At 55.3% G+C, this 27,841-nt stretch overlaps 8 protein-coding genes across 8 annotated transcripts; 3 read left to right on the top strand and 5 right to left on the bottom strand.

The window, feature by feature from the left end:
• Positions 1-2,853: 2,853 nt before the first annotated feature.
• Positions 2,854-4,833, top strand: SODALDRAFT_281915 (phosphopantothenoylcysteine decarboxylase; the record flags this gene model as incomplete). The annotated part of the gene is made up of 2 exons (XM_028608315.1): positions 2,854-3,983; positions 4,152-4,833. The coding sequence occupies 2 exons, from the start codon at positions 2,854-2,856 to the stop codon at positions 4,831-4,833; spliced, it is 1,812 nt and encodes a 603-aa protein (XP_028464284.1).
• A 633-nt stretch (positions 4,834-5,466) lies between these two features.
• Positions 5,467-6,871, bottom strand: SODALDRAFT_352446 (hypothetical protein). Its single transcript, XM_028613592.1, has one exon. It carries the CDS (start codon positions 6,383-6,385, stop codon positions 5,582-5,584), a length of 804 nt encoding a protein of 267 aa, XP_028464283.1. The 5' UTR covers positions 6,386-6,871; the 3' UTR covers positions 5,467-5,581.
• Positions 6,872-15,386: 8,515 nt separating this feature from the next.
• Positions 15,387-16,576, bottom strand: SODALDRAFT_220325 (hypothetical protein). Its single transcript, XM_028607331.1, has one exon. The coding sequence runs from the start codon at positions 16,190-16,192 to the stop codon at positions 15,422-15,424; it is 771 nt and encodes a 256-aa protein (XP_028464282.1). The 5' UTR covers positions 16,193-16,576; the 3' UTR covers positions 15,387-15,421.
• Positions 16,577-16,690: 114 nt separating this feature from the next.
• On the top strand, positions 16,691-17,609 carry SODALDRAFT_380785 (hypothetical protein; the record flags this gene model as incomplete). Its single annotated transcript, XM_028615130.1, has 1 exon — positions 16,691-17,609. Exon 1 carries the CDS (start codon positions 16,962-16,964, stop codon positions 17,607-17,609), a length of 648 nt encoding a protein of 215 aa, XP_028464281.1. The 5' UTR covers positions 16,691-16,961.
• A 227-nt stretch (positions 17,610-17,836) lies between these two features.
• SODALDRAFT_315370 (endoxylanase) lies at positions 17,837-19,259 on the bottom strand. Its single transcript, XM_028609290.1, has 4 exons — positions 18,710-19,259; positions 18,399-18,633; positions 18,105-18,307; positions 17,837-18,032 (listed from the first exon to the last, which is right to left on the bottom strand). Exons 1-4 carry the CDS (start codon positions 19,166-19,168, stop codon positions 17,940-17,942), a joined length of 990 nt encoding a protein of 329 aa, XP_028464280.1. The 5' UTR covers positions 19,169-19,259; the 3' UTR covers positions 17,837-17,939.
• A 696-nt stretch (positions 19,260-19,955) lies between these two features.
• Positions 19,956-23,042, bottom strand: SODALDRAFT_380783 (DEAD-domain-containing protein; the record flags this gene model as incomplete). Its single annotated transcript, XM_028615129.1, has 5 exons — positions 19,956-21,118; positions 21,215-22,468; positions 22,527-22,805; positions 22,893-22,938; positions 23,026-23,042. 5 exons carry the CDS (start codon positions 23,040-23,042, stop codon positions 20,264-20,266), a joined length of 2,451 nt encoding a protein of 816 aa, XP_028464279.1. The 3' UTR covers positions 19,956-20,263.
• A 30-nt stretch (positions 23,043-23,072) lies between these two features.
• On the top strand, positions 23,073-24,881 carry SODALDRAFT_380782 (FtsJ-like methyltransferase). Its single transcript, XM_028615128.1, has 2 exons — positions 23,073-23,241; positions 23,331-24,881. The coding sequence occupies exons 1-2, from the start codon at positions 23,139-23,141 to the stop codon at positions 24,449-24,451; spliced, it is 1,224 nt and encodes a 407-aa protein (XP_028464278.1). The 5' UTR covers positions 23,073-23,138; the 3' UTR covers positions 24,452-24,881.
• Positions 24,843-27,259, bottom strand: SODALDRAFT_315363 (alcohol oxidase). Its single transcript, XM_028609289.1, has 4 exons — positions 27,003-27,259; positions 26,445-26,724; positions 26,211-26,343; positions 24,843-26,142 (listed from the first exon to the last, which is right to left on the bottom strand). The coding sequence occupies exons 1-4, from the start codon at positions 27,176-27,178 to the stop codon at positions 24,872-24,874; spliced, it is 1,860 nt and encodes a 619-aa protein (XP_028464277.1). The 5' UTR covers positions 27,179-27,259; the 3' UTR covers positions 24,843-24,871.
• Between the last annotated feature and the right edge of the window lie 582 nt (positions 27,260-27,841).

The raw sequence follows: 27,841 nt of genomic DNA, 5'->3' as shown, positions 1-27,841 counted from the left end.
AGTCGTATATCTTACTACGAATTTAATACTAGCGGACGGATTAATAAAAGCACTTCCACGATAAAAATTCGAGAACTTCCGAGTATATCTTAATATAATCAGTGCACGAAGGGGGTGGAAAGAAGCAGTTAAAGTCGAAATTCCTGCGCCTTAGGCGTATAGCAAGCCGGCGGTTTAGTTAATTCAGTAAAAAGTAGGAGGGTATAGTTATCTTAATGCCAAAACACTATTCCAAAACCCAAAAGCAAATCCTAAAACACCAAAGAAGCATACTAGCCAAGTTACTAAGCTTTATCGGCTCTATCCGGAGCACTGACTTACGCACCAGATACGCCAGCCACCACACTATTTCCTCCAGCCGGAGGAGTAATAATAAAGCCATTTTCCCGTAAAATCTCTATTATAACCCCCGCGAGCTAGGAGGTGGAATTACTACCCGAGGCAGTAGTAGGAAGCTGGTTTAATGCTCCCTTAAGTTCTTCCTTACGGAAGAAGTTCTTGTTATCCTCGTCCTCTATTAGTTTAATTATAAACTTCACCGTTTACTTAAGTTTAGCGAAGAACTGCGCGAAACTAGTCAGTCAGAGTATTTAACTTTAGAAATACAGCGAAAAACGCACCTTCTTATCGTCGTCGTTAGAGTCCTTATTAATCTTACGGACTATAACATAGTTAAAAAGAATTTTAATTAAAAAGATAAGGCTAGCAAAACTATAAGTATAGGTTAGCGGTCGTAAAGCTTAATAGCGTATATATCTTCGAGCTAATACAAAATAAAGCACACGATCACGATCGTAAAGCGCCTTAGATAGGGGGTAAGAACTTATAGAGGGTGGTATATGTGGTTTCTATCCTTGCACTTTTGGCAGCGATAGGAGCGGCCAGGAACGGAAACATAGTAATTAAACGAGCGCTATTCCCCGAATAAATACCCTTTACGTATTCTAGGCAGGGCGGATTAAATAGAACCGGAATAAAATTATCCTCGGTATCCTTATTATTATTATTACTGCTCTTAGCAGTTTTTTAAGGAGTTAGCTTAGAATAGAGCAGAGATATCGTAGACTAACGCTCGGAAATAACTTATAGAAGCACCCTTCTTAGTGCCGGCTTTGCCCTTAGTCTTCTTTATACTATTGGCCGAGGCTTTCTTAGCTGCCGCGGCACGGGTGACGGCCGAGAGGGTGGGGGGAGCCTAAACGACGCTACCAGTTAGCACGCGCCACTGAAAATAAAGCTCCGATACTTACTATATCGATGTTGTTGTTGTTTTTGTTGCTGTTATTTAGAAAAATCGGAAAATTTTAGTTTAAAAATCGTTAAAATTCCTTAAGAAACAACGGAACGAGAAGTTATAAGAGGGAGGATCCAAAAGCTCCAAAACACTGGTATAACGCCTTTAATTTATCTACGGGAGGCTTTACTATCACCTATTTACTACTGCTATTAATAGTACTTTTCCTTTATTATTTACTACTATTATTATTATTCTTTACTATTTTATAGCTTTTATTCCTGCCTTTTAACTCGATATTAAGGGTATTACACGACCCTTTAAGGCTATTTTAAGGTTAAAAATAAGGCTAGGTTAAGGTTAGGCTAAGTAATCGTTCCGCTAATCACGGCGTAATAATTAGGGGGTGTATTATATTCTATCACGTGAGCCACGGTATAGTGCTCTCCTATTAGTTAGAGGTGCCCCACTATCCTCGCTTAGAAGGTGGTAGATATATTCAGGACACGTATACCCGCCCCCTTTTTCTTTCTCTTTTATAGATAATATAATTATACATTTCCTGAATTAACGCTCCCTGTAAGCACGCTCCCGTTAATTCAACAATCTCCCTCAAGTCCCTGTTTCATCATGAGTTGCATATCGTTTATACAGTACCCTGTACCGATGCGATGATATGATGGTATCATGATCCTGAGTAAAGGTTTGGTTGGGCCTTTGATGTTCAGTCGTCTGCAGACTGTTTACGTTCCCGTTAGTATCTTCAAATCATAATACTTGGAGACGCATGTAAAGCATTGGTAATAGAAGAGTTTGGCCGGTTAATGTATCTGTACCTGCTCTGCTCAACCCAAGATGTTTACCTAAAAAATAAAAACAAAAATAAAATAAAATAAAAATATTCAAAAACTGCCGATAATGCCAGACACAGTGGAGTTCCATTATCCGCTGACGGAAAGCGGTGAGCAACTTCTCTGAACCCGAGGATGTCATCACTGTGATGGCACGATTTCAATTGGACTGACAGGTCTCCAGCTTACGTAAGGATGGTGCTTCCCTGCCATCCGGGTGGAGACTCCCGGGTGGATCCAACTACGTATGGCAAGCAAAGGGCAAATGCCCAAAAGTAGGTACGTGTACAACGGCAAAAAGGCGAAAATGCAAGACGCAAACCTAAGGTACCCAACGCATCATCCCCCTTCACCGACTGACCCTTATCTCTTCTGACCGACTTGACACTAAGGTACACCCGATCTTTCTACTTGCCTCTTTACCTTATTACCACCTGTCCATTATTTGCACCGCCTTTTCGTTCTTTCTATATTGTTCTTTCTTTTCTTTGCACGCGAGGACGAACGAACCTTGGCACATCCCACCCAACCAAACTCCCTGCATATCTATACGGTTACGGCATCATTAGGTAGTCCTCTGCTATCTTCCCAGCTTCCGAATGACCTCCGCTCCCCTCGAGACTATATCTCTACGACCTCTTGTCCGCATCGTACGACCGTCCAGATAATTTCTCTGTTCCGCACCTTTGCTACAGCCCAACCGACCATCCATCCCTTATCGTTACCGTGCGCCGAAGCAGGTATGCAGCGATGGATTCCCCCAGCGATATGCTCCTCCATCTGAAGAGGAGCAACTCCTCTTCGTCGTCCCTCCACTTCAAGCCTCGCGATCGCAAACTTCATCTTCTCGTCGCCGCTACTGGTCCCCGCGATACATCCTGGGCCAACGCTCTCGTTGTCCGCCTTTCGAAAAACTCCTCCTTCGAGATGCGCGCCATAGTCGACGACGTCATACCCCGTCTCAGCCAAACTGTCGTCGTCATCCCCAACCGGCCCATGAGCTGCCTACCAACCACCGAGTGCGGCGCCACCGCCTCCGAAGCCGCCCGCGACGTCGACTTTTACCGACAACAGGCCTTCGAACTCGTCGAGTGGGCCGACCTCATGGTCCTCGCCCCGATCGATGCTGATACCATCGCGAAGATGCTGGCCGGTATAGCCGATACCTTTCTGCTTGAGGTCCTCCGGGGCTGGGATGTCTCGAACAAGATACTCTTCATACCCGGCATGAGCACCCACATGTGGAAGAACCCAGTCACCAAGCGCCACATGAGCAAGATCCACCGCAAGTGTCATTGGATCCGTCCCATGCCGCCCATTCTCTGGACCTATAACGACGATCCCAAATCCCCCAAGCGAAACGTCGACTGGTCTGGTTTCAACGACGTACTCAGCATCATCAAAAATCAGGCCGACCTCATGGGCCTCGGCCGCGACGTCGACGTCGTCAGCCAAAACCTCGGCCTCTTCTTCTCCGGCACGCCCAAGGTGAACTCCAAGCTGCCCCCGGAAATCTGGACCATCATCCTCGAGTTCACCCAAGACTGGGAGCTGGCCCAGGCCCTCGGCATCTACACCAGCCTTGCCATGCCGCAGCCGTGGTCCCGTACCCCCAAAAACCCCAACGACCCGCTCAAAGTCTACGAACACGAGCTCGAGTGGGTTGTTCTGACCTGCGACACCCCGTCCATCTGCAAGAAGCTCCTGCAATCGCCTTCCAACTTCCACGACCTCCCCTATCTCGTCGTCAAACTGATCATACGCTTCTCCCTCATCGAAGTCCTCTCGTGGATGGAGGCCAACCGCCCCGACCTCTACAAGGCCTTCGAAGGCAAAGTCCTCCCGACCAAGGCCTCGGCCTACTACGGCCGCCCGGACGTCCTCGACTACTGGAGGGGGTCGCGCATCTACCGTGAAGCACGACCCAGCGCCAGTATCAGCGCCAGCGTCGACGCCAGTGCCAGCACCAAGACGGGCACGAGCACAAGAACCAATACAAGATCCGACACCCGAAACCGCGCCGGCACCAGCGCCAAGAATAATAACAGCAACAGCAACAGCAACAGCAACAGCAGCAGCAGCAGCAGCAACAACGACTGCAACAACGACGACCTGTCGCACCTCTACGACGCAGAGGCCATGGACGGCGCCTCCAAGAACGGCTTCGTCCACGTGCTCGACTGGTGGTGGCGCCGCTCCGGCCTGCCCCTCGTCTTCACCGAGGCGGCTCTCGAGCAGGCCTCGGGGAAAGGCCACCTCCTGGTGCTGGAGTGGTGGCGCGACGCCGCCGCCCAGGACGATCGCATCGTGCTCCGCCCGGGCAAATCGCTCCTGTGGGCGGCGCAGCACGGCCAGGTCGCCGTGATCCGCTGGTGGGTCGCCTCGGGCATCCCCGTCGGCCACGGCGACAGCGTGGCCAAGTTGGCGAGCCGCTGGGGCCGCGTCGAGGTGCTCGAGGCGTGGCGCCAGCTCAAGGGGGACGATAAGATGGTCTTCGACGCCGACGTCCTCATCCAGCCTACCATCCACCAGCACATCGACGTCCTGGAGTGGTGGCGCGGCTTCGCGCACGGCGAGCTGGAGGGCATGGATGGCCGGCGGCACCGCGTCGAGTATCGTCCTTGCGTTATTGAGGAGGCGCTGGAGGATAGTATTGGGGACCAGGAGCGGGTGCGTAAGTGGTGGGCGCGCAACGGGCTCAACCTGGGTTCGCGCAGTGTGGAATGGATGCGCACCAAGTGTCTATGAGGATGGGTTACGATGAGAGTGTAACATTCGGATTTGACGATCCATGATGGATTTTTTTCTTCGTCTTTTTTTGTTCGTTATCTTGTCCTTTTCCTTTTATTTCTTGCCCCCCTGGTTATTACTTTTACACCCCCCTCTCCCAGTGGTCTTGGGGGACATGCTTCCCTCTACTTCCATGGTTCACAAACACCAATTTTCAGCGAGGAGTTGGCAGGTTTCTATTTTGTCAGTGGAAAGCTTGAAAAGTCTCAAGTCGGTTTACTCTCTACCTAGTCGGGTCCGGGGAAAGAAAAACGCATCAGCTGGACTCTTCGCGGCTAGGGGGAAAAGGGGAACAGAAAGATATCGGTCCCTGATCTTGAAGTGCCCACAGTAAATAGATGACAGTGGTAGCTGGTCAAATTAATGAACATTGTTTATCTTGCAGGAGAACAAGGTGTTTATCGAAGCTGGTCTTTATCGAGTCTGTTATACCGGGCAATGAGTAGGCCTGATGTCTACTTACCAAGGTGGCCAGCAGCCGCCTTCATGACCGACGCCCCCAACTCCATTACATTACTTTCCGGACAATACGACAAGCAAGTAGAAGCCAAACATTGACTTTCAAGATTAAAGTAATGTAGGTATCCTGTTGAAAAGTATGTACAAATAAACATGTTATAATCGAGTCCTGTTCTCAGACGCCGTCGACAATGACGGCTTCGATCCCTCCCAATGCAGCCCATCCATGCGTACGTATCTTGGGAATTTAGAGAAGGAACCGAGCACCGGCCAACAGACCAGCCACCAGAGTAGTAGCATCAAGACGAAGTCCCGCTGCGGAGGAGCCAGGCAAATTGCCATTGCCGAGGATGCCTTCACGCGAGCCTTGTTCAGTGTCTTCGTCATCATCATCGTCGTCGTTGGAGTTGCTGTTGCCATCATCGGTATCAGTCTCGTCGTCATCTACGCCAGGCCCATCAGTGGGCTCGACAGCCCGCGTGAAAGTAGGAGACGGGGCGTCCTCGTCCTCGTCCTCGTCCTCGTCGTCGTCGTCGTCCTCGTCGTCGTCTTCGGCGGGGGAAGTGGGAGCAGGCCCAGGAGCCGTCACAGTATCCTCATCTTCATCTTCATCGGGGTAGCTGCAAAAGCCATCGCCGACGCACACCGTCCCGGCCATGCAAGCGTACAAGCCGCCGTCGCAGCAGCTCATGTCTGGTTCGAGGCAGTAGTCGCCGCACTCGACGTAGTCGTCGTCGCCGCACCCGACGGGGTCCCCCTCGCAGGTGCTGCCGGTGGGGCAGCAGCCGCCGCCGTCGCAGTAGGTGCCGAGCTCGCAGTAGCCTCCGAAGCCCTCGTCGCAGCAGTCTGCGGAGGAGGGGATGCAGTAGTCCGCGTCGCAGACTTGGTCCGTGACGCCGCACTCGGATTGGCGGCTGAGCAGCAGCGAGGAGGCGGAGACGGCGCCGGTGGGGGGTTTGTGGTGGTGGGTTCGTTGCGCGGTGTCGGCGGCGCTGGCGAGGGTGGTGAGGAGGGCGGCTGCTAGGGCCAAGGTTGTGTGTGTGGGCTTCATGGTGAGGGTAGGTGGGGGGGTGGTTGACGTTGACTAGGCTTGTGGTAAAGGTTGGTTGATGATTCAGGGGGAGGCTGAGAAACCTGACTGAGGGTATGTTGTTGACCGTTGAGCGTTGAGCTTGCGAGTGAGGAAGGGATGAGGTCGCAGAAGAGGTGCTCGCCAGCTATACGGAGGCTGGGCGCAGGCTATTATATCTGCCAGTTCGTGGGCTATCCGGAGACACTCCTCCGACTGTCGTTTTCTCATGGTTCTCTTGGGATCTTACAGCCGTGCTCTGGAGCTTGCTGGGCAGCCTGGGCTTTCTGGGGGAGGGGACAGGGGTCGTGGCGATCAAGCTTTAACGACAAGCCATGGAATACCCCGGATAGCCTGGCGATCGATGTGTCTGGAACGTCTGGAACGAGGCACTCTGGCACCCCTAGCAGTACATGAGGCCTGCAGTAGGTTGCATTAGCGAGGTTGATTTTCCAATGCTGATTTTCGTCAGGCTGACTCGACTCATTCGAGTCACTTCATCTCGTTTGTCGGTGGCGTATCAGCTCACCTGGGCGTGGGCGCCGCTTCATTGAGTGGCAGATATTGATCTCGCCTAGATGGTCACGAAGACTAGTGGACAAGGGTCCTCTATTTGGAAACCAATGCTAGGCAAAAGAAAGGTGATATGCACGTGTAAGCAAGGATAAGATGTAGGTAGGGTCGTTGATCCCACGTGCGGGAGGGAAGTATAATATTACTTTAACTTAAGGTACGTTGACACGTTGTAACGCTGCTTTGATTTGTCGGCCCGTCTACCTCTTCCACTCTGTCGGGAGTGTTTTTACACCCAAACCAGAAACCATATCGTCTCTAGCCACTGGCTTTGACAACAGGGAAACGACGAGGTGGGTAAGGAGAGGAGGTTATTTAGACACAGAGACACAAAAAGCGAGAAGACAAGGCGATAGAGAAGAAAAGGAGAGGAGAGGAGAGAAACGAAACTACAAGCAGAAAAAATACGCGAGTATTACCTATCAAAATCATCCCCGTCGATAGAAGAACCCCAAATAGGTAAGACAGGGAGGTGCATCGTCGGGGTCATAGTCAGCCGACTCGGATTGGTGCGAACAGGCGACAAACGGCAAAAATAGATAGAATCCACGCCACACTCGTTCCTGGGGGTCGATATGTACGAATGCTGTGTGAGACGAGATAATCTTTGGCACAATACAGTGGGATCTAACGAAGTTAGGCGGAAATGATGTTTATGTCTCGGTGTTCAGTTTGGTATTAGGCGCACATGGACCATCCTTGTCGCTAGGTAGGCAATTAATACTATCTATGAGATGTAAGAGGACACGGCAGGACGAGGTAGACAGATCCACCATGGTACCGTACGTCGCATTTTGTGATTCAAGCAAACTTCCTCAAGTCAAAGTACGTTCGTCGTATGTACTTCACAGACCGCTGTTTTCGAAGCGTACGGAACAAACCGACTCCTCCTCGGAGGCCGAGGCCCTGGCCGTTCACGTCGTGGTCGGGGCCCGGCAGCCGTCCTCGCTTTGACAGAGCCGACGACCAAACGATTGGTCGTCACTCGCCAGCCATGCATCCCGCAATAAGATGAGGAAGAGGTTCTGCAAGCAATTGGATTACAGAGTAAGCCGGTCAACTATATACGACCTTTCAAGGACCTCCCCCCCCGGCCCCCCCACCAGGCATAGATACCAACGTAAGTGCAGTCGTTTTCAGAGTCCCGTCACTTTTACGTGGAAAGTCAGGAAAATACTGCAACCTGTCCGAAGGGTTTGGGATAGGCTTGGGATCGAAGAAAATCCGACAATGGTTAGTTGAGACGATCAAGCCCAACACATATATATGATGTCGTCGGTCGACCCCTACATGAGTGCGAATAGTTCCCTCCCAGTGTCCTGGAAAGTATATACTTCTCTCCACTCGCGGATGCCACTTCGTATCTTCTCACCACAAGACCTCAGAGTGTGGCGCGATCTGTATCTGGTGGCTTCTTGTTGTTGGGGTGGTCACCGGCAATCACGATGTTCAGTCTCCCGACGTGAATGATGGCGGCATGGGGTTTCCTTTACCACTGCTGGCACGGTCAGAAATGATACTCCAGAAGAATCATGTATGGCCGTCCGTTCTCTTTGGGTGGCTATCGCCCTTAATGTACGTTGGACACGCGATGATTATATGCCAGATTTCTCCCCAGGAGTCTCGGGATAGAGGGACAGTGGCATCGTTGTTGGTGATGATGGAGTAGAGAATTGTTTCGGATATCAGGCCCGTATATAGAGGACACTTATAGTTGAGCGACCAGATTTCATCTGTTGGTGTAGTTATACAGGAGAATGATGTAGCCTCGAATATCGAGAGCTGAGATGCTCGCTGCATGATATCTCCCAAGTCAAGTCCCGAGAATCCCCAAATCAAGTGACCGGTTCGCCCAATGGATTAGTAATCCACAACATCTTGAATGACTAATACATTTCCGGTAAAACCCCGGCACATCTAGCTCCCACCGGCACGTGTTTTGATTGGCCTATCGTTTCCTTGAACCTCGCAGCCTTGACCCTTTGTGTTCTTTCGTGTTGATTCAGGAAAACAACCTTTTGCGAGGCGTGAGGCAGGAGCAACCGTGACCAAAGAAAGGAAAGGCCTTTCAATATCCTTTCGCAGCACAACTTTTTCGCCTCCCTTTGTTCACCTTTTTCTTCTCCGAATTCGTACTTACTTGTGCGACAAAGACGAGAATCGTTTTTCTTTCTTTCTTTCTTTCTTTCTTTCTTTGGCACTTCATTCCGCCCCGCCGACCCGACTTCCTAGGGTTTCTGCCTTCTCTACACCAACCAAGACGAATTAGAGACGACCCGATATTCATCGACACACCTCATCCTGCACTACATCAATATCCGATGTCGAATAATCAGCAATAGGAGAGGAGCTCAGATAGTCATGGCAGCTGCTGTGGTGGACGTCGCCCGGGTCGCTGGCCATCTCGGCTTGCCCGAGTCGACTGTCCAGACTATCACCACCGACCCCACCACTGAACTTGTCGCATCGCTCCTGCAAGCCGTTGTCGCCAAGGCTGGCGAATTTGACGAGCTGTACAATGCGAAACTGATGGTCGATGTCGAACTCGAGAGTGCTCATCGTAGCGCCGAGGAACGATGTCGAAACGCCAAAGCAACGTCCGACAAGGCTCTGAAAGAAGTAGAGGAAATCAGGCAGAAGCTCCGGGAAGAAGGTACGTAACCTTCTGCTGGCATGGATTCGTCTCATATACGTCAGGAGGATATCGCCTGGCTGACTGGTGCTGTCTTCCCCCTTTAGAAACCACCCGTCAAAATGTCGAAAACGAACTCCGGGCCCTCAAGACGAGAGGTTCCGACAACGACTCCGAGATCAAGACGCTGCGAGACCGCATCGAGTCACTTCAGTCCTCCAATCGTGCTAACATGGCACTTCTTGAGTCTCGTAATGCCCGAGATGCGGAACTCTCCGAGGAACTCACCAAACAACACCAGAAGAATGTCCAGCTCACCAAGGACATCACCACTCTGCAACAGTCCTTGCAGACGGCCCAGGCTGCCACTAGCAGTGCGAAGTACCGGGAAGAATCGCTCCAACAACAGCTGGACCTCGCTCGCCGCAACAGCGACTGGTTCGAAAATGAACTCAAGACCAAGAGCGAGGAAGCCCTCAAGTATCGGAAGGAAAAGAGTACTAGAATCGCCGAGCTTCAGCGCCAGAATGACGACGCCAAATCCGAAGTCGAGACCCTGAAGCGAGGCGAAAAACAGCTCCGTGACCGTCTCGATGCCGCCCAAAGCAAGGCCGAAGAAGCTCTCACCAGGGTACAGCAACAGCAGGAATCCTTTGCCCGCACCGAGGAGAGCTACAAGCAGGAGCTCGAGAGCAAGCAGCGTCTCGTTGACATGGCGAACCAGTTGACCTCGAACCACAAAGCTCGCGTCCAGCAGCTCGAGAACGAGCGCGAATCCCTCAATCAGAAACACCTCAACGAGCTGAAGCGTCTCCAGCAGGAGCTCGAGTCCGAAAAGGAGAACTGCCGTGTCCTCGAGGAGCGGGTCAGCCAGCTGGAGGGTGAGATAGACGAACTCCATGTACGCCTGGATCAAGGCCCGGCTCCCGCCGCCGCCGCCGCCTCCCAGGGCTCCGTCCCTTCGACACCACGCCCGAACGGCAGCGGATTCCTCGCCCGCGCCGCCTCGCCCTTCGCGACCCCGGGTTCCATCCGCAGCAAGTCCGCCATCACCGCTACCCAAGCCATCGACGAACTTTACAAGGTCAAGGGTCAGCTGGCCGGCGAGAAACGCCGAAACCAGCAACTGGCCGAGGAGCTGGACAACATGATCGCCGTTCTGGAGGCGAAAACTCCCGAGATTGAAGAGCTACAGAGCGAAGCCGATACCCTTCGTGCCGAGATTGCCAAGATGTCGCAGCTTTCGCAGGAGGCCTACGAGGAGCGTGACGCTGCCAAGAAGTCTGCCAGGAAGGCCGAGAGCGCGCTTTCCAACGTCCAGGCCGAGACCAAGATTCTGCGATCCCAGCTGCGCGACCTCGGCACCCAGATCCAGATGCTCGTCTTCAACATGCACGCCCGGGAGAAGGGCCTGGATCAGCTCTCGCGTGAGGAGACCCTCCGACTCGAGCAACTGTCCCGCGGGGAGGTCACCGAGGACGCCCTTGCCGACATGTCCGACACCCACCAGTTCATCACCCAAAAGTTTGTCGTCTTCAAGGATATCCAGGAGCTGCAGGAGAAGAACCAGGAGCTCCTCAGGGTCACGCGGGAGCTTGCCGAGCAGATGGAAAGCGAGGAGGCCATCGCCGCGAAGAACCAGGCCGTCGAAGACCACCAGGCCGTCGAACGACTGCAACGTGAGCTCTCGAACATGATCGACGAGGCCAAGTCCCTGAAGACGACCATGGAGAGTTACAAATCGGAGCGCGACATGTTCCGCCGTCTGCTTCAGCAGAAGGCTTCGGCTGGCGAGCTCGCCTCGATCCTCGGAAGCTCCGTGGACGAAAGTCAGCGTCCTCCTCTCACTAGCATCGAGTCGGAACAGGACGGTGGCGTTTCGCCCCAGGTCGCCCTCAGGGACTTGCAGGTCCAGTTCGACGCCTACCGGGACGACGCCGAATCCATCCGACGGTCACTACGGGAGCAAATCGACAAGACCTCGAGCGAGAAGAACACCCTCCAGGGAGAGGTTGCCAAGATCAATAGCCAGCTCTCGTTGGCATCCGAGCGGTACGAGATGCTGCGTTCCAACTACATGGCGCTACAGACCGAGAACAAGGAGCTACAGAAGCGCAGCCAGATCCTTTCCGAGACGGCCGCCAGGCAGGACATTCGCACCCAGCAGGTGGCCGAGGAGCTCATCGAGGCACGGGGTCTTCTGGAGAGCATGCGCAACGAAACCGCTAATCTCAAGGCGGAGAAGAAGCTCTGGAAGGATATCCAGGATCGAATCAACCAGGACAACGAGAACCTAAACCAAGAAAAGGCCCGCCTGAACGGCCTCCTCGCCGCGCAGCAATCTGTTCAAAACGAACGTGACATCTCCGAATCCGAGAATCGGCGAAAAGCGCAATCCCGGATCGAGAGCCTCGAAAATGAATTGGCCGCCACCAAGCGCAAGCTTTCGGAGGAGGCAGAGGAAGGCAAGAGACTGCAGCTGCGCAAGGAGTTCGACGCGAAGGAAGCCCAGAAGCGCATCGACGAGCTCTCGGCCAACCTCAGTCAAATCCGCGAGGAACACGTGTCGGTCAAGACGAGCCGCGACCATCTTCAGAGTCGTGTGGACGAACTCACCATCGAGCTGCGGAGTGCCGAGGAGCGCTACGGCCGTCTCCAGCCACGACCGACGCCGCGTCCGGGCGGATTGACTACGGCTACAACTACAGCTACTGCTACAGAGCCATCACAGACCGACCAAGACGCCGCCGAATCGGAGATGCGCGATCTGATCAACGAAGTTGCTGATCTCAAGCGTGATCTGGACTTGACCAAGGCCCACCTCGAGAATGCCAAGGAACAGGCCCAGCAGTACAAGCAGCTGAGCGAGCAGAATGAAGAGGCTCTCGGCGAGTTCACCGCGTCGCAGGAGCAGTACAGGCAAGAGATGGAGTCCGTCGTCGAGGCCAAGGACGCCAAGATTAAGGAGTTGGGGCAGCGGGTCGAGGACTTGTCCACGGAGCTGGCCAACTCTAACAAGGAACTGTCCAGCATCCGGGATTCGCAGGGCGAGGTCGCCCGGCGGTTCGAGGACGAGAAGCGCATCTTCGAGGAGGAAGTTGCGAGGCTAAAGGAGGTGGCCGAGCGTTATTCGGAAGCGGCCAAGTATCACCAGCAAGACCTGCGATCCCAGGCCGACATTACAGCCAAGGCGCAGCAAGATTACGAACATGAGCTTGTCAAGCACGCCGAGGCTGCGAAGCAGGCGCAGCATCTCCGGGGCGAATACAACCGGCTCAAGAGCGAAACGGCGTCTCTCCGGGCCGAGGCCGAGTCGGCCAAGGTGGCGTTGGCCCAGAGCCAGGGTTCTTGGGACGGACGACGTCAGCAGCTGGAACGGGAGATCTCCGAGCTCAAGGCTCGACGGGACGACGCGAATGCCCAGAACAAGCTTCTGCATCAGCAAATGGAGAACATCACGGCTCAGCTCGCCGCCCTCAAGCAGAACCGGACCGGCACATCGAACGGCGATCCGGGTGCGGAGTTTTCCGTCGACAACGCCGCCGCGGACGGCCTCCGAGAGCTCAACTCGTATCTGCAGCGGGAGAAGGATATCCTCGAAGTTCAGTACGACCTCAAAGAGCAGGAGACGAAGCGGCTGCAACAGCAGTTGTCCTACGCCCAGTCGCAGCTCGAGGAGACGCGCCTCAAGCTGGACCAGGAGAGGCGTGCTCAGGCCGAAAGCGGTCAGGGGGCGCTGGCGCACAAGGACCTGATGGAGAAGCTCAACGAGCTGAACCTGTATCGCGAGAGCAGCGCCACGCTGCGGAACGAACTTGCCCAGGCGCGAAACCAGATCGCCGAGAAGAGCGCCAAGATCGAGGAGCTCGAAGCCAAGGTCCAGCCGCTCGAGGCCAAGATTGAGGAGTTCCAAACGCAGAAGGGATTCCTGGAGGAGGAGATCAAACAGATCCAGGAAGACCGAGACCGGTGGCAGAAGCGCACCGAGGGCATCCTCACCAAGTACGGCCGCGTGGACCCCGCAGAGATGGAACAGTTGAAACAGACGATCGCAACGCTGGAGGAGGAGAGGAACGCGCTGAAGGCGTCAGAGGAACAACTCAACGCGAAGGCCGAAGAGGCTCAGAATTCTTTGGAAGCGGAGAGGGCCGGTTGGCTCAACACTCGACAACGCCTCACCGACCAGTTTAAAGACCGCTCCAAGAAGCTGTCCGGAGAGAGGAACGAAGCGATCGCGGAGAAGAACAGCCTTCGGGAGCAGCTGGACGCCATCCGGTCGGAACTCGAACAGGCCAGAGCCAGCATAGGCGCGTCTCACGAAGCGCAGGTGGCTCAGCTGCAAGAGCAACTGCAAAGCGTTACTACTCAGCTCAGCGGCGCCAGACGGGAGCTCGAGACGGCGGCGGCGCAGAAGACGGATTTCGAGCAGCACATTCAAGACTTCCAACAGCAGGTGCAGCGGCTGCAACAGGAGGCTCAAGCCAACCAGGCCGCCGCTGGCGCAGGCGGCAGTCAGGTTACGATGGAGACGTCGGCATCCGCCTCCGCCGACGTGGTTGCCCAGCTGGAACAACACCTGGCAGACGCCCGGCGCGAGCTCGAATCGATCTCGGCGCAGAAACAGGCCGCTGAGCAGGAGCTCCAGAATCTACGTGGCGAGCTCCAGAATGTGGTATCGCAGAGGGACGATGCTATCCGCAAGGCGACCGAGCTCTCCCAGACGCAGACGCAGCCTCAGCAGCAGCAACAACAGCAGCAGCAGCAAGAGCGGGCCGCGTCTGCCGAAGACGGTGAGGTGACGGAGGGAGCGACCGCCGAGGTTTTGTCCAAGGAGGAGCGCCAGGCGCTTGAAGCTAAGATCGCGGAAGCCGAGGCCAAGGCGGCCGAGTTGGAGCAACGGGCCAAGCAGGTCGAAGAGAGCATGGCGCAGACTCTCAAAGAGCGATCCGATAAGATGCGCAATGCGCTCAACGACAAACTTCGGCAGGACCGGGCCAAGTTGGAGCAGGAGTTCAAGACGAAATTGGAACAGGAGAAGGTGATTTGGAAGGCCGAGCAAGGTACGGCGGAACCAGCGGCGGCGCAGCCTCAGACAACACAGCAGCAAGAACAGCAACCACCAGCACCAGCGGCACCAGCGGCGACTCCGGTTAAGCAGCAAGATGCTGACGCGACGCCGTCGACTCCGACTACAAGCACGCCAGCGGCCGCCGCCGTCGGGTTGGACTTGTCTCACCTGTCGGACCACGAGGTCCGGAAGCTTCTCGTCACGCATCCCACGGCTAAGAACATCTTTACGGCGAATCTGAAGAAGAAGCTCGAGGAACAGACGTCCAAGGTGGAGGTTAACCTCCGGGCCGAGTTCGAGCAGAGGATCAACAGCGCGCGCGAAGAAGGGCAGACGCTCGCGTCCAAGAAGTCGGCTCTCCAGATTAGCATGAAGGATAACCAGCTCAGGACGGCGAATGCCAAGATCGAGGTGGTGGCCACGGCTGCGACACAGACGCCGCAGCGTCCCGTCGGCGAGGTGTGGGAGGAGGCGAAGAATACCAAAGCGCCGCCCGCACCTCAGGCGACGCCTTGGCGTCCTCCCATGGGTGGACAGGGCGCGACGCCCCGCGTGATGCCGGGCTCTCCCACTCCGCAAGGCGGTGCAGCCCCCAGTACAGGTAGGTCAAGAAATCTTTCGTGGGGGGTTCTTTTTTTTTCGGGGGGGTTTTTTTTTCGCCTTCGGACTCCATAACTAACAGAGGCGAACTTTAGGTACCACACAAGGCCAACCCAAACAACTTGTGCCGCCAGGGAGCGGACTGCTACCTCCGAAGCCAGGTTCTGTGCCGGCGATAGGCACGGAGATCAAGACGGAGGGAGCGAACAGCCAACCCAGCCCCTTCGCGGCGGGGGGTGGGCCTCCTACCTCGCTGCCCAACAACCCATTTGCCGCCGCGGCAGCAGCTGCCGTCGCTGCTCCGGCTTCTAATCCTTTCGCGAAGGCTGCACAGGCTCAGAGTCCTGGCGAAGGTCCCCAACCAGGCCAACAACAGCCTGGTCAGCAGGCAGCTCAGCAGACAGTTCAGCATCCAGGTCAACAGCCAGGTCAACAGCCAGGCCAGCAGCCGGTTCAGCATCCAGGTCAACAGCCGGTCCAGCATCCAGGTCAACAGCCAGGTCAGCATCCAGGTCAACGACAGGGGCAGCAAGGTCAGCAAGGTCCAGGCCAGGGCCAAGGGCAAGGCCAGAGGAGTGCCATTCCCGTGCCGGGACGTGGCGGTGCGGCTGGACGCGGACGCGGAGGTCATCAAGCTCCGGGCCACCGGGCATCCTCCGGCGGCGGTGAGCGAGGCGGATTCGGCGGTAGAGGCGGACGCGGGGGCGGCCGAGGTGGGCTCAACCCCGTGGCCAACGATTTCCAGCCGGGGAACAAGCGGCCGCGGGGCGATTCTGAGATTGGTGGTGGCGCGAAGAGGGCGAGGGGAGCGCATTGAGCGTTCGTCCGCCGAGGAGTAATAGGGGAATTGCGGGTCTCCAGACGGAGGGGATATCTGAAAGGGCTCAAAGTTCGTGAGCTGGAAGAGGAAGCCCATTCATGTGTTTTTGCGTTGCCTTGCTGCTTTTGGCTGTGTTGGTATATTTACGCGACAAGGTAAACAAACGGTTTGGCTTTTGATGGGGAGAGTGAGGAAGGGGATGACTGTGTGGACCGTGGTCACTCACAATAACAAGAGAAAATGGGGGAAAAGACGAAAAGACCAACCGACAGCGAGTGTCACTGTACACAAACGGCGTTAGAGATTTCGACGAATTGCCAATTTCTTTTGTTCTTGCCTTACACTGACATTATCCTTATTATGATCCGATGTGCTTGCTTGCCTTGGGAAGGATGGTCGAAGACGACGAAGTGATGCTGTTGCATCGTGGCGGGTCGGCGGCATTTGATCCTAGGAAGGGCGCAGACTAACGTTATCATGGCCCAGGGGGATTACGTGAACTATTGGCCGAAGCCGGGGTTTTTTTTTCTTCTTCTTTTGACTATTGTTGACCCGTATTACTGATAGGGGAACTCGGATCTGGCGGTCGGATCTCTCTGTTCCACTTCACGATGAGTCAAACAATATCTGGAAGGGCGTCAACTATATAACCCCCCTCTCCCTTGTTTTATGCCGCTTCCTGTCCTTCTAAGTAGATACGCAGACGTCTCCATGATTTCTCCCCTGCTCGTACGCAATTTGCTTGGGGCTCTCTTTCTCTGTCAACGCGAAATCAAGTCGAGAACCAAAGGGGAATAAGGAAGAAGAAAAACAAAAACAAAAATAGAAAGGGAAGGGAAGGGAAAGGAAAGAAAGAGAAAAGAAGATGGGCTCCGTCGCCGCACAACTACGCCAGAGACAATGGAAGAGAGACTCCTACCTCATATCCACCGACCCGTCGCTGATCCCCATGGACCAACTCATGGCAGCCTTTGACTCGGACGACTTTTACTGGACCGACTCCCTACCCGAAGAAGCCATGAGGGAGATGGTGGAGCAGTCTTTGTGTTTCGGCCTCTACCGCGTCGATGGCCAGGCCGCTTCCGATGCCGGCGCCAGTGCCGAGGCCGGAGCCGAAGCCGGAGCGGGAGCGGGAACACCCGGCCCCGAGTCACGCGCCCAACTACATGTACCCTCTCCCAACACCAAGCTGAAGCTCCTGGGGTTTGCGCGCTGCGTGACCGACTTTATCACCTTCCTCTACCTGACGGACGTCTGGGTGGACCATGACCATCAGGGGGGCGGGCTCGGGAGCTGGCTTATACGGAGTGTGCAGGAGGTTGTGGAGGACATGCCGCATCTGAGGCGGAGCTTGCTCTTCACTGGTGATTGGGATAGGTCGGTGCCTTTTTATGAGAGGTTGATGCATATGCAGTTGATTGATTGTCGGAGGGAGAGTGGTGGGTTGGCGATTATGGAGAGGAAGGGGAGGGGACATCCTGGGTTTGGGAGGGAGGGGACGGGGTATAACTAGAAGCGGACGTGAGGACCGAGGTCGGGGGAACGCATGGAAGCGCATGCCTGGTTTTTAAGGGAATTGTCTTTCGAGTTGTCATGTTTGTGTCACGAAATATTTTTCATGTTATCTTAGTTAAGGTTGAGTAACGGCAAAGCAGGACTCAGGAGGAAGAGGAACTATAAAAGTTGCAGGCTAGAGTCACGACGTATGTATGACCTTGCTGTTAACGCGGAAAAAGTGAGGTGGTATTCAAGACTATATGTAAGAGAAAAAAAAAAAGAAGGAAAAAGCTGTCCATGCCCCGTCTGGACCTGTATTCACATTGACCTCGAATCATGTAACCGCTTAAGAAAGCAAGTCAATGATGGCATCGTAAGCAGGCTTGGGGTTAAAGTTGTAATCGAAGAGCAGAGGGTTATCACCCTGCCTCCAAGAGTCCTGATATTCATGTCAGTTGCCATTTTTCCTCTTCATCTTTCTGTACATGTACTCTTATGGGAATCAACTTACAGCATCGCCGACTCCCCATACAGTGATGGCAGTACACTTCTCGACGTTGAGGCAGGCCTGGACAACCGCGGTATACTCCTCGACAGGGGCATCCGCGATGTCGAGCTCGGTAATGGCCACTTCTCTCACGGGGGCGGAGGCGAGTTGCTCTAGTGCAGCCTGTACACCGGCGCCCATTCCAGGGGAGATGTGAGTTTGCGTGCCTGCACGGGGTGATAGTTTGTCAGTTTTGTTTCATTGCCCCAGCCATAGGGTGTAAGAGTTGGGGGAGGGGGAAAGACAAGGTCAACTTACCGATGCCGTCGATGGGGACGCCCTCATCAACCCACTTCTGCACAAACGAAACCATGCCATTGACCTTTCCATAGTTGGCCTGGTCGAGGTTGTAGTCGTTGATGTAGAGAACCGCAGAGGGATCGGTCTCCCGGGCCACCTCGAAGGCAATCCTGACGAACTCCTCTCCCAAGACACGGGAGAAGACCGAGTCGCGGAGGGAGCCGTCTTCGGCGAGGATCTCGTTGACGACATCCTTGTCTTCTGTTAGTATTCTCATATCCCGTTCCGTCTCGACATGATTTTAAAGACTTGGGGGGGGGACCCATTACCCAGTGGTGAATACGGCCAGCATAGCGACCAACAGTCGTGCTGACGTGGTTCCGGATCACCTCGCGCAGCTCCTCGGCGTCGGTGATGCCCTCCACCCACTGCGGAAGCTGGGAGTGCCAGACGAGGGTGTGGCCCCTGACGAGCTTGCCGTTCGCGATGGCCCAGTCGACGACCTCGTCGGCGGGACCCCAGTTGTACGAGCCCCGGTTGGGCTCCAGGCTCTCCCACTTCATCGAGTTCTCGTGCGTGACCTGGCCGAAGTTGGCCTGGATGATGGCCGGGTTGGGGTCCCGCTGGAGGAGGCCCTGGTCGGTGGCGGTGCCGAAGAACTCCTTGCTCGCGGCGACGAAGGCGTCGTGGATGCTGGCGCCGGCCTGTCTCTGCTTCAGGGAGCTTGTCTTGGCGGAGGGGAGGGCTGCCACAAGGGGCACCGCGAGGAGAGCCAGAGCCGACTTCATGATGGGCTGTGGGAATAAGAAAAGGGGATTTCTAGGTGATAGGCAGAGGGACCGAAGGGAGTGTCACGAAAATAGAAACGATGAGCTTGAGTTGCAACCTGGTTCAAGACGAAGCAGAGACGGCGAGAACAGATCTGAACATGTGAGTATTTATAAAATTCATGTTCTCTAGGAGGTTTACTCAACATGAGCAGTCGGTTCATAACGACACTGCCTTGAAGACAGTCTGGCTGCCGACATGAGATTGCCAAATAGCCTGAATATTCGGTCGAGGAAAAGGGATCACGGCATCAGGCACTGAAGCCCGGCCCACCCCTATTCCCCCGTCTCCGCTGCGCATAAGCCCGAAAGCTTGACGAAACCTCTCTGCAAGGGTCGTACAATGAATGCAAAACACCAGTGGGGAGCAATAAATCAAGATCTCATACGGTCATACCCCTGATCGGCAATTGAAGCATCCGTACCAATGGCGTGTTTGCCGAGACTGGGGGGCCTACACCCAGGGCCATGCGCCGATTACATCACTGCGCGTCTGGTTAACCGGCAGTAAAGATCGTCCACCGCACTCACGAGATCCAGAAGTGTGCGTTTTTGTTCTGTGCTTCCGCTGATCAGCAAATGTTGTTTCTTCACGAAGCAACTAGCAGTGTTCATCCCTGCCTCTTTCTGCTGAACGGAGGTAAGAATCCCGCTACAACTGGTCATGGCCGACAACTCAGGGCGAGATGCTCCACTAGCATATTGCCACCTGCTGTTGGTGGGAATAATTCATTGCGAGGCTGTCGTTCTCAAACTCCGGCGAGCCAGAAGTGGACATCAAGACTATGAGGCGCTGTTCACCTCGGCATTGGCATTCACATATTTGAGTTTACCCGACAAGCCTTCCACAGAAGAATTCCCAATTACGGAGTACGTAATGGTGGTTTTCCTCCGTAGACACTGGTGCGCATACGGGACATTGGACAATAGGTAGTATCAGGTCCGGTTGATCGATGGTAGAATTCCCGTTCCAGCCAGCCAATCTTAGACAGGGGGTATCAATGACAAATGTGCCAAACATGCCCATGCCTATGCCCATCCACACCCAACCAGAGCTCAAAAGTCCACATCCAGAGCGTCCACCCTGCCGAGGAAGTCGCCCGTCACGCCCTTCAACAGCTCATCAACGTCGACCCTCCCATCGGTAATGTACCTCTCGCTCACGCCCGTGTTGACGCGCCTCGAGAGCAAGTCGCGGAGCTGCGCCCTCATGGCGCCGAGCTCAGCCTTGCCAATCTGCATGGCCTCCTTCTGCTTCTTCTTCTTCTGGCTCCCGCGGCCACCCCAGCTGCCGCTCTTCTCCAGCTCCTCGCTGTCGTACTCGACGCCGAGGTCCTCCGCGGCCTTGCGGACCCAGTCGTCGTCCTTGCCGCCCTTCTCCTTGGCCAGCACCGCGTCGGTGATTCTCTTCGCCAGCTCGACGCGCGGCTTGAGGCGCTGCGCGACCCGCCGGTCGACGTCGATGGTCCGGATCACGTACTTCTTTCGGACCGCCTGTTCGTGGTGCACTTTGGCGGCCAGGCGGCGCATCGGGGTGACTTCTTCCGGCGCGCAGAGGATGATGCTGAGGCCGGAGCACTGGGCGCGGGCCGTGCGGCCGGAGCGGTGGACGTACATGTCGGCGGTCCGCGGGACGTGGTAATGGATGACCTGGTCGATGCCGGGGATGTCGAGGCCTCTTGCGGCCACGTCTGTTGCGATGAGGATGGACGAGGTGCCGGGTTTTGCCGCTGCGAACTTCTCCACGGATCGGAGACGGGCCTTTTGCGCCATCTGGGAGTGAAGGGGGAGCACGTTGAGTTTGAGGTTTTGTAACATGGGCGTCAGGCGGCGGGCGGTGCTGATGGAGTTGGTGAATACGAGGGACCTGCGGTTCGGACTGAGGAGGAGCAGCGCGTAAAGATAGAGATCCTGGTTACCCGGTGTTTGTGTTTTGTGTTAGTGAGGAGGAGATCGGATAGTTGCTCAGATGAGCGCGAAGGAAGAAAAGGAGCCTTTTGTCTTCACCTTTTCCAAAGCGCCGCATTCGACCATTCCCTCCTTGAGTCCCTCCGCCATCTGTGACACCGGGTTGACGTCGATGAAGTTGGGATTCTCTTCCCTGAAATTGAGCCGCTTGAGGAGATATTCCATTGATTCCTCGTCTGACAGGAGATTGTTCTTCCCTTTCCCTGCCAGTTTCTGTTGCAATCCTTTATTGAAGGTCGCTGAGAAGACGAGCGTCTGTCGGGGTGACAACTTTTTCTCTTCCTCGCCGTCCTCATCGACAGTGTGCCTGTCGAGGGCCTTGAGAATCTCCTCAGCCTCCTTGAAGTGCCCATCACTCAATAATCTGTCCGCTTCGTCGACGGCCAAATACTGGATCTGCTTGAACGACGCCATGAGGGAGTTGCTCGAACTCAACACCTCCCACAACCGGCCGGGCGTTCCGACGACAATGTCGGCCTTGGCAAGCTGGCGCTGCTGCTTGTAGACGGACAATCCACCGGTGACGGCGCACACGTATGGCTGGGCTTGCAGCCCGGCACAGAGCTCCTTGATATGGTTCATGATCTGATGGGCGAGTTCTCGGGTGGGAGAAATGATGAGGGCCAGAGGTACTTTGTCGGAAGAGGAATCCCCCTGCTCCTGTTCCGGTTCCTGCGCCTGTTCGGTGTTGTTGCTTTCGAGCCACTTCTCGACGATGGGGATGCCGAAAGCCAGCGTTTTGCCGGAGCCGGTTGCTGCCTTTCCGATAACGTCATGTCCTGCGATGATTTCCGGAATGGCGGCAGCTTGGATGGCGCTTGGTTTGGAGAACTTGAGACGAGCAAGGGCCGAGACCATGTCTGGCGACAAGTCGAGTGCCACCCATGCGGACATGTCGAGGTCGTCCTCTGCTGGCTGGGGCGCGTCGCCCAATGCCGAGAAGACGTTGCTTGACAGAGCCGGATCCTCAGCCACAGGTCCCAACATTTTCTTTTGCTCTTTCTTCTCCTTTTTCTTCTCTTTCTTGGATTTGGCGTCTTGGCCTTTTTGGGCTTTTGGTTCCACTTCTTTTTCGCCTACTTCTTCGGTCTTTTCGCCCAAGTTGAGCTCGGCGGCAATGTCGGTAGCTTCCTTCAAGTTGTTGACAGTCGTGGATGCCTTGTTCGATGACTTGTGCAATGGCTTCTCCGACGGCTTCTGGTCGGTGGTATGAGACGGTTCCGCGTCGCTGAATCCTTCGAATTCGTCCTCGTCCTCGTCGTCGCCGGCCTTGATGACATCTTCGACTGCGTGCTGGTTGCGAGTTAGCAGAAGACGAAAACAGGCAGCGTTTCCTTCTTCAGAAACGTACGAATTCGATTTGGTCGCCATTCTTGACCACATCAACACCCTCGATTGCCTCTAATCCATAGAAGCCCTCCGCATCGTCGAACATCTCCGGGATGTCGACCTTCTTCCATGCCAGGGCATTGACGCTGAACACCCGCTTCTTCTTGGACGAGGCGGACGACTTGGCAGCGACCTTTTGTCGCTTTGAAGGGGCCGCTGAGGACCCCGCTTCCGGCGTCTTTCGCTTATTCTTCGAGATTGGCGCCATGGTGTGTGGTGTGTGTTCGCAGTCCGATTGTGTCTAAGCCCAACTCTGTGGTTTTCCCTTTTTTGGTGCGTTACAGAACAAAAAAAATCCGTGATGAGAATTGGTTCCCAGATGCCCCACCAAAATCTTGGACGGGATCGGTATAATATTGCTCCGAGACATCTGCCTTGTCAAGCACAGACCACACCTTAACTCAGCCTTTTCTGTTTCTGATGACTCATCAATTAAATTTTCTCAGTCACAGTCACTTCACTTGCCGAAGTTCACCATGACTCCATGAGAAGTTGGAACCCCTCGCCCTGAGAGTGACCCTGAGTCTCCCTTCCTCTCCACAACGAACACGAACGCCTCCTAACCCGCTGTACCATGGGGAAAACATCAAAGGACAAGCGAGATGCCTATTACAGGCTAGCGAAAGAACAAGGCTGGCGTGCCCGTAGCGCCTTTAAACTTTTGCAACTCGATGAAGGTAAATCCGTGAATCACTTCATTTGAATCATTTCCTCTCCCACGGGTCCCCTTACCCTTTCCCAGGCCCACCCACTGACGCTTACGCAGAGTTTGACCTCTTCTCTCACGTGACGAGAGTGGTTGACCTCTGTGCGGCACCTGGTAGCTGGTCTCAGGTACTGTCGCGTGTCCTCATCAAGGGAGAGAAGTTCGGGCGCACCGCCTGGCAAGACCGCGAAGCTCGCTTTCGCCAACAAATGCTCAATGTCCTACCCAGCATAACATCCAGCGACCCCCCGAAGCCGACAGAAGAAGGCATCTATGCGCCTCGTCAACCCGAGAGAAGTACACCAGGGGACGTCAAGATCGTCTCCATCGACCTCCAACCCATGAGCCCTCTCCCCGGCGTCGTCACCCTTCGCGCCGACATCACTCATCCCGCCACGGTGCCACTCCTCCTCAAGGCCCTCGATCCCGACTACGACCCCGCCGCGCGCAGCAGCAAGCAGCCGGCCTCGCAACCCGTCGACCTCGTCATCAGCGACGGCGCGCCGGACGTCACGGGCCTGCACGACCTCGACATCTACGTCCAGTCCCAGCTCCTCTTCGCCGCCCTGAACCTCGCCCTCTGCGTCCTCAAGCCCGGCGGAAAATTCGTGGCCAAGATCTTCCGAGGCCGGAACGTCGACGTCCTGTACGCCCAGCTGAAGATCTTTTTCGAGAAGGTCTTCGTCGCCAAGCCCCGCTCCTCGCGCGCCAGCAGCGTCGAGGCGTTTATCGTGTGCATTAATTTCCGGCCCCCCCCGGGTTTTCGGGCGAGCCTTGAGGATCCGCTTGGCGTGGGGAGCGGGTTGCCCGAGATGGCCGAGGAGAGGACGCGGCAGCTGCCCGTTCTCGCCGATGCTCTCATGCAAAACCCGGGGACTGCGGCCTGGGATGTTGCACCCTCCAAGTCCCTCTACGATCCAGGGAAGGATGTGGTTGAGGTGGAAGCTTACGATGAAACGAACAACTTGGATGGATCAGAAAAGGACGACATCAAGTGGATAGCGCCGTTTATCGCCTGCGGTGACCTGTCATCCTTCGATTCCGATGCTTCGTATCAACTTCCAGATGGACACGTCTCTCTGGATCCAGTCCAACCACCGACAGCACCACCTTACAAACGAGCAATCGAGCTGAGAAAGGCAGTGGGTGGTTCATACGGAAAGACGGCTGTCAAAGGCTAGAACAGAAAGTAAAGAAAAGAAAGAAAAAAGCAGAAAAAAAGAGGAACGAAAAGCATACATAAGAGGGAACCGGTGCCACTATCTCCACGTACTTTTCGAGTATGACGCGTCTGAACAATGCCCTGTGGCATATTTGAGTCTGGACAGACTTTGTCTGGACTATAGATTTCGGGAGTCTATGTCACAAAACCCCCCAGCCGTCCATTACCCCATCCGACTATAATCCACAGGAAGGTCATGTCCTACCATTCTCATCAACAGAGCCTCATCAATATTGGCATAAGGATCGAGAATACGCTCAATCTTCTCCGGCCAGTCATCCAGACCAGTCAAAGTAGGCAAAGCAAAAGGTATAGGCCCAATACTTCGGATACCAGCCTGTCGTCTCCCAATCCTCAGCTAGGTTATCTCCCATAGCATTCACTGAGCCGCCTTGATAAAGTCGACAGCCTGGTGTAAGTAAAGTGTCAGTATGGCCCCCTTTTTATCCAAGTTCGCTCGTAAGGGGATGCTCACCTTCTCTGCGACCATGTACACCGGCTGCTGGGTATTGGCGCCCGGCAACAAAGGCATGATACTCCCATCAACGACCCGCAACTTGGACGTCCCATGCACGCGCAACTCCTCGTCCACCACACCGCCCAACTCCTTGGGCTTCTTGGCAGCCGTGGCAATGGGGTGGAAGTTGGTAGGGATATACGTCTGCCGGATCCACGCGCGCAGGGCCTCGCCCGTGACACCGGCGCCCGGGTTCGTCTCGCGGGGCCCGTACGGCGCAAAGTCCGGGCTGGCCATGTACTTGCGCATGTACTCGATGTTCTCGACCATGATGTCCATGTCGGTGGGGTTGCTGAGCGCGCGGTAGTCGACGACGGGGCTCGCCTCCGGGTCCGTGACGTTGATGTTGATGGTGCCGTGGCTGACGATGTGCATGCTCATCACGATGCCGCCCGCCCCTCCGTTGAGCGGGAACCACATGAGGTTGGTGTTCTTGCTCCGCAGCAGCTTGGCGTGGACGCGCTGGAACTCGGCGTACCCGGCGACGACGGTCGGGTCCGCCCCCTCCGGGAGGTATTGAGCCGGATCCTGGGCTTCGTAGCGGGCCGCCATGTCCTCGAAGTCCTCGGTCATGGTGGGGAGTCCGATCCAGGCGCCGAGGTTAGGCCCTGATACGGAGCTGGGGTTGCCGAGTTGGGGGATGTCTGGGACGGGGGGGCCGACTCCGTTGCCCCAGGTGTACCCCACGCTGAGGTAGGCGTGGTCTTGGAAGTTTTGCCCCACGCCGGGGAGCTCGACGTTGACGGGGATGCCGGCTTCTTCCAGCAGAGGCCTCGGTCCGATGCCGCTGAGCTGGAGGATCTGGGGCGTGTGGACGGTGCCGGCTGAGATGATGACCTCTTTCCTGGCCCTCACGCTGACCACCTCCTCGGGATCGTCGCGGGAGAAGAACTCGACGCCCCATGCCGTGGTTTCATCGCATTCGAACAGCACCTTCCGAACCTTCTGTCGCGTGATAAGGTGGTAGTTATCGCGTTGGATCTGCTCGTCGTAGTGGCCCGTCCGGGCGTACGAACGCCTGTACGTGTCCGGGTCCAAGGACGAAGGGTACCAGTATAGGCCGTTCTCGCCTCCAGCTCCGTCCAGGGGAATATCCATTCGAGGCATTTTAGCCATGGCATTGTACATGGGAACTGTCGTTACGTTAACATGCTTTCTCTACGAGCACAGCCAAAAAATGAACATGGGAATCGAAACTTACTCAACCGAGGGTTCTGGTAATTAGGGAAAGAGGCGTAGACCTTGGTGTCCTCGTCTTGGCCCCATGCATTGGGGTCCCAGGTGATGTTGAAAGCCTCGGCCAACCGCTCTTCAGGGGGTGTAAAGTGCATGGCCTATCGGGTGTCGTCAGTCTGACAGTCACTCCGAGCGGCAGCTCAAAGACTAGCAGCAAGCCAACGCCCACATGCAGGGATCATGAACGTAAATGACTTACCCTCTTGAAGTATGGCAGCACACCATCCCAAGTCCAAGTCGAATTAGGCCCTCCGAGCTCAGCCCAGGCATCGTACTCGGTCCTGGTGCCGCGGACGGCGACCATGCCGTTGATGGCCGAACTACCGCCAACGCAGCATCCAATCCAGACAAACTGACGCCTGTTGTTCATGTCGGGCTGAGGCACAGACGTGATGTTATACTGGATGCCGGGGTCGTTGAAGTTGCGGCCGTTGCCGGCTTCGATGACCTCGTCCGAAACTGTTCGGGGTGTCAGTAGTCTGTAGACGTGTTTCGGGGCCCTGTTCGGGCCTCTCTCATAGCCCGGCACGTATGTGCTTTAGACCTCGTGCTTACATACTCAAGTGACAATATTCGATGACGAGAACGGTGTCTACAGTCATGTGGTAGGTGGTTAGTTGGTTAGTGACCATATTCATTGCCGCCTCCTCCCCTTCCCCCCTTTTCAAATTCCTTTTCTTTTTTCTTTTTTTTTTCTTTCCCTTTTTTACGTTCTTCTGACATAACGCTGAACTACTTACATTCCCCATCAGCAGACAGTCTGTTCGCAACCGTGAGACCAGCCGTTCCGGCTCCCACAATGATGTAGTCGTACTCATCATCGAGCTGGTCTTGTCGCTCCAGGATTCTCGCCTCTCCGAGGGCCGCCGGCCTGGCCAGCACCGGTAGCAGGAGGGCACTGAGGCCACTGAGGTAAGCTAGAGTGTGTCGCATGTTGAGCAGAGAGGACCCCGGAGGTTAACTGAAAGCTCTGACCTGCGTCCCACTGCCAACTGACGTCTCGTTGACCTAGAGACCCAAGGAAGATATATTATATACATCCATCCCAATGTGAGAGACGGATGTCCTCTCTCCGTAGCGGCAGTGGTACGAAGCCTTTGACGAATGCGGGGGAGTCGCCGTCGAAGGGGCCATGGGCCATGGTCCATGGTTCGTGAGGTGGTATTTTGGATTTAGGATAATCAGCAATTACCTATAAGAAGCCCAGGTATAGGGGGCCCGGGGGCCGTTCCAGTAGGATGTCAACTAATGTGCGCCCGGCGGTCCGGCGGGCTCTCCCATTCTCGCACTGGTTTGGGTCTTCTAGGACATCCCATGATACATGTAACCTCCAGGGTAATGATCGTCTACGTGCTGACGGGCATGCGGAGATATCTGGGCTGTTTCTCAATAGGGTCAGAAACTCCCGTCTGTTTTGGTACTAGATCGTCTTCCCCTTGGTCCTTGGTAAGCCTGCAGCATGCTGTATTTATATTTCCACGAGTAAAACTGCAGTTCTCCGGTGGCACGAGAGAGCCGAGCCGGGGATTTTAATGCAGCCAAGCGGCCTAAACGGGAGTCAACACAACCAGGGGCAAGGGCATCGGCACTTGATGC

Source organism: Sodiomyces alkalinus (assembly GCF_003711515.1).
Source record: "Sodiomyces alkalinus F11 unplaced genomic scaffold SODALscaffold_9, whole genome shotgun sequence".
Classification (NCBI taxonomy): Eukaryota; Fungi; Ascomycota; class Sordariomycetes; order Glomerellales; family Plectosphaerellaceae; genus Sodiomyces; species Sodiomyces alkalinus.
The sequence above is the reverse complement of the archived record's forward strand: the minus strand, read 5'-3'. Positions and strand labels throughout refer to the sequence as shown.

Bases quoted from the DNA above. Each gene is read 5' to 3' on its own strand.
- SODALDRAFT_352446 (XM_028613592.1), bottom strand. From the start codon at position 6,385: ATGAAGCCCACACACACAACCTTGGCCCTAGCAGCCGCCCTCCTCACC.
- SODALDRAFT_315363 (XM_028609289.1), bottom strand. From the start codon at position 27,178: ATGCGACACACTCTAGCTTACCTCAGTGGCCTCAGTGCCCTCCTGCTA. The intron at 26,725-27,002 runs GTCTGCTGATGG...ACACGTCTACAG, and splicing joins CTCACGGTTGCGAACAGACT to ACTACTGACACCCCGAACAG. The intron at 26,143-26,210 runs GTAAGTTTCGAT...ACGTAACGACAG, and splicing joins TTACCAGAACCCTCGGTTGA to TTCCCATGTACAATGCCATG.
- SODALDRAFT_380782 (XM_028615128.1), top strand. From the start codon at position 23,139: ATGGGGAAAACATCAAAGGACAAGCGAGATGCCTATTACAGGCTAGCG. The intron at 23,242-23,330 runs GTAAATCCGTGA...ACGCTTACGCAG, and splicing joins ACTTTTGCAACTCGATGAAG to AGTTTGACCTCTTCTCTCAC.
- SODALDRAFT_315370 (XM_028609290.1), bottom strand. From the start codon at position 19,168: ATGAAGTCGGCTCTGGCTCTCCTCGCGGTGCCCCTTGTGGCAGCCCTC. The intron at 18,308-18,398 runs GTAAGTTGACCT...CACCCCGTGCAG, and splicing joins CGTCCCCATCGACGGCATCG to GCACGCAAACTCACATCTCC. The intron at 18,033-18,104 runs GTAAGTTGATTC...CATGAATATCAG, and splicing joins TATGGGGAGTCGGCGATGCT to GACTCTTGGAGGCAGGGTGA.
- SODALDRAFT_220325 (XM_028607331.1), bottom strand. From the start codon at position 16,192: ATGGGCTTCCTCTTCCAGCTCACGAACTTTGAGCCCTTTCAGATATCC.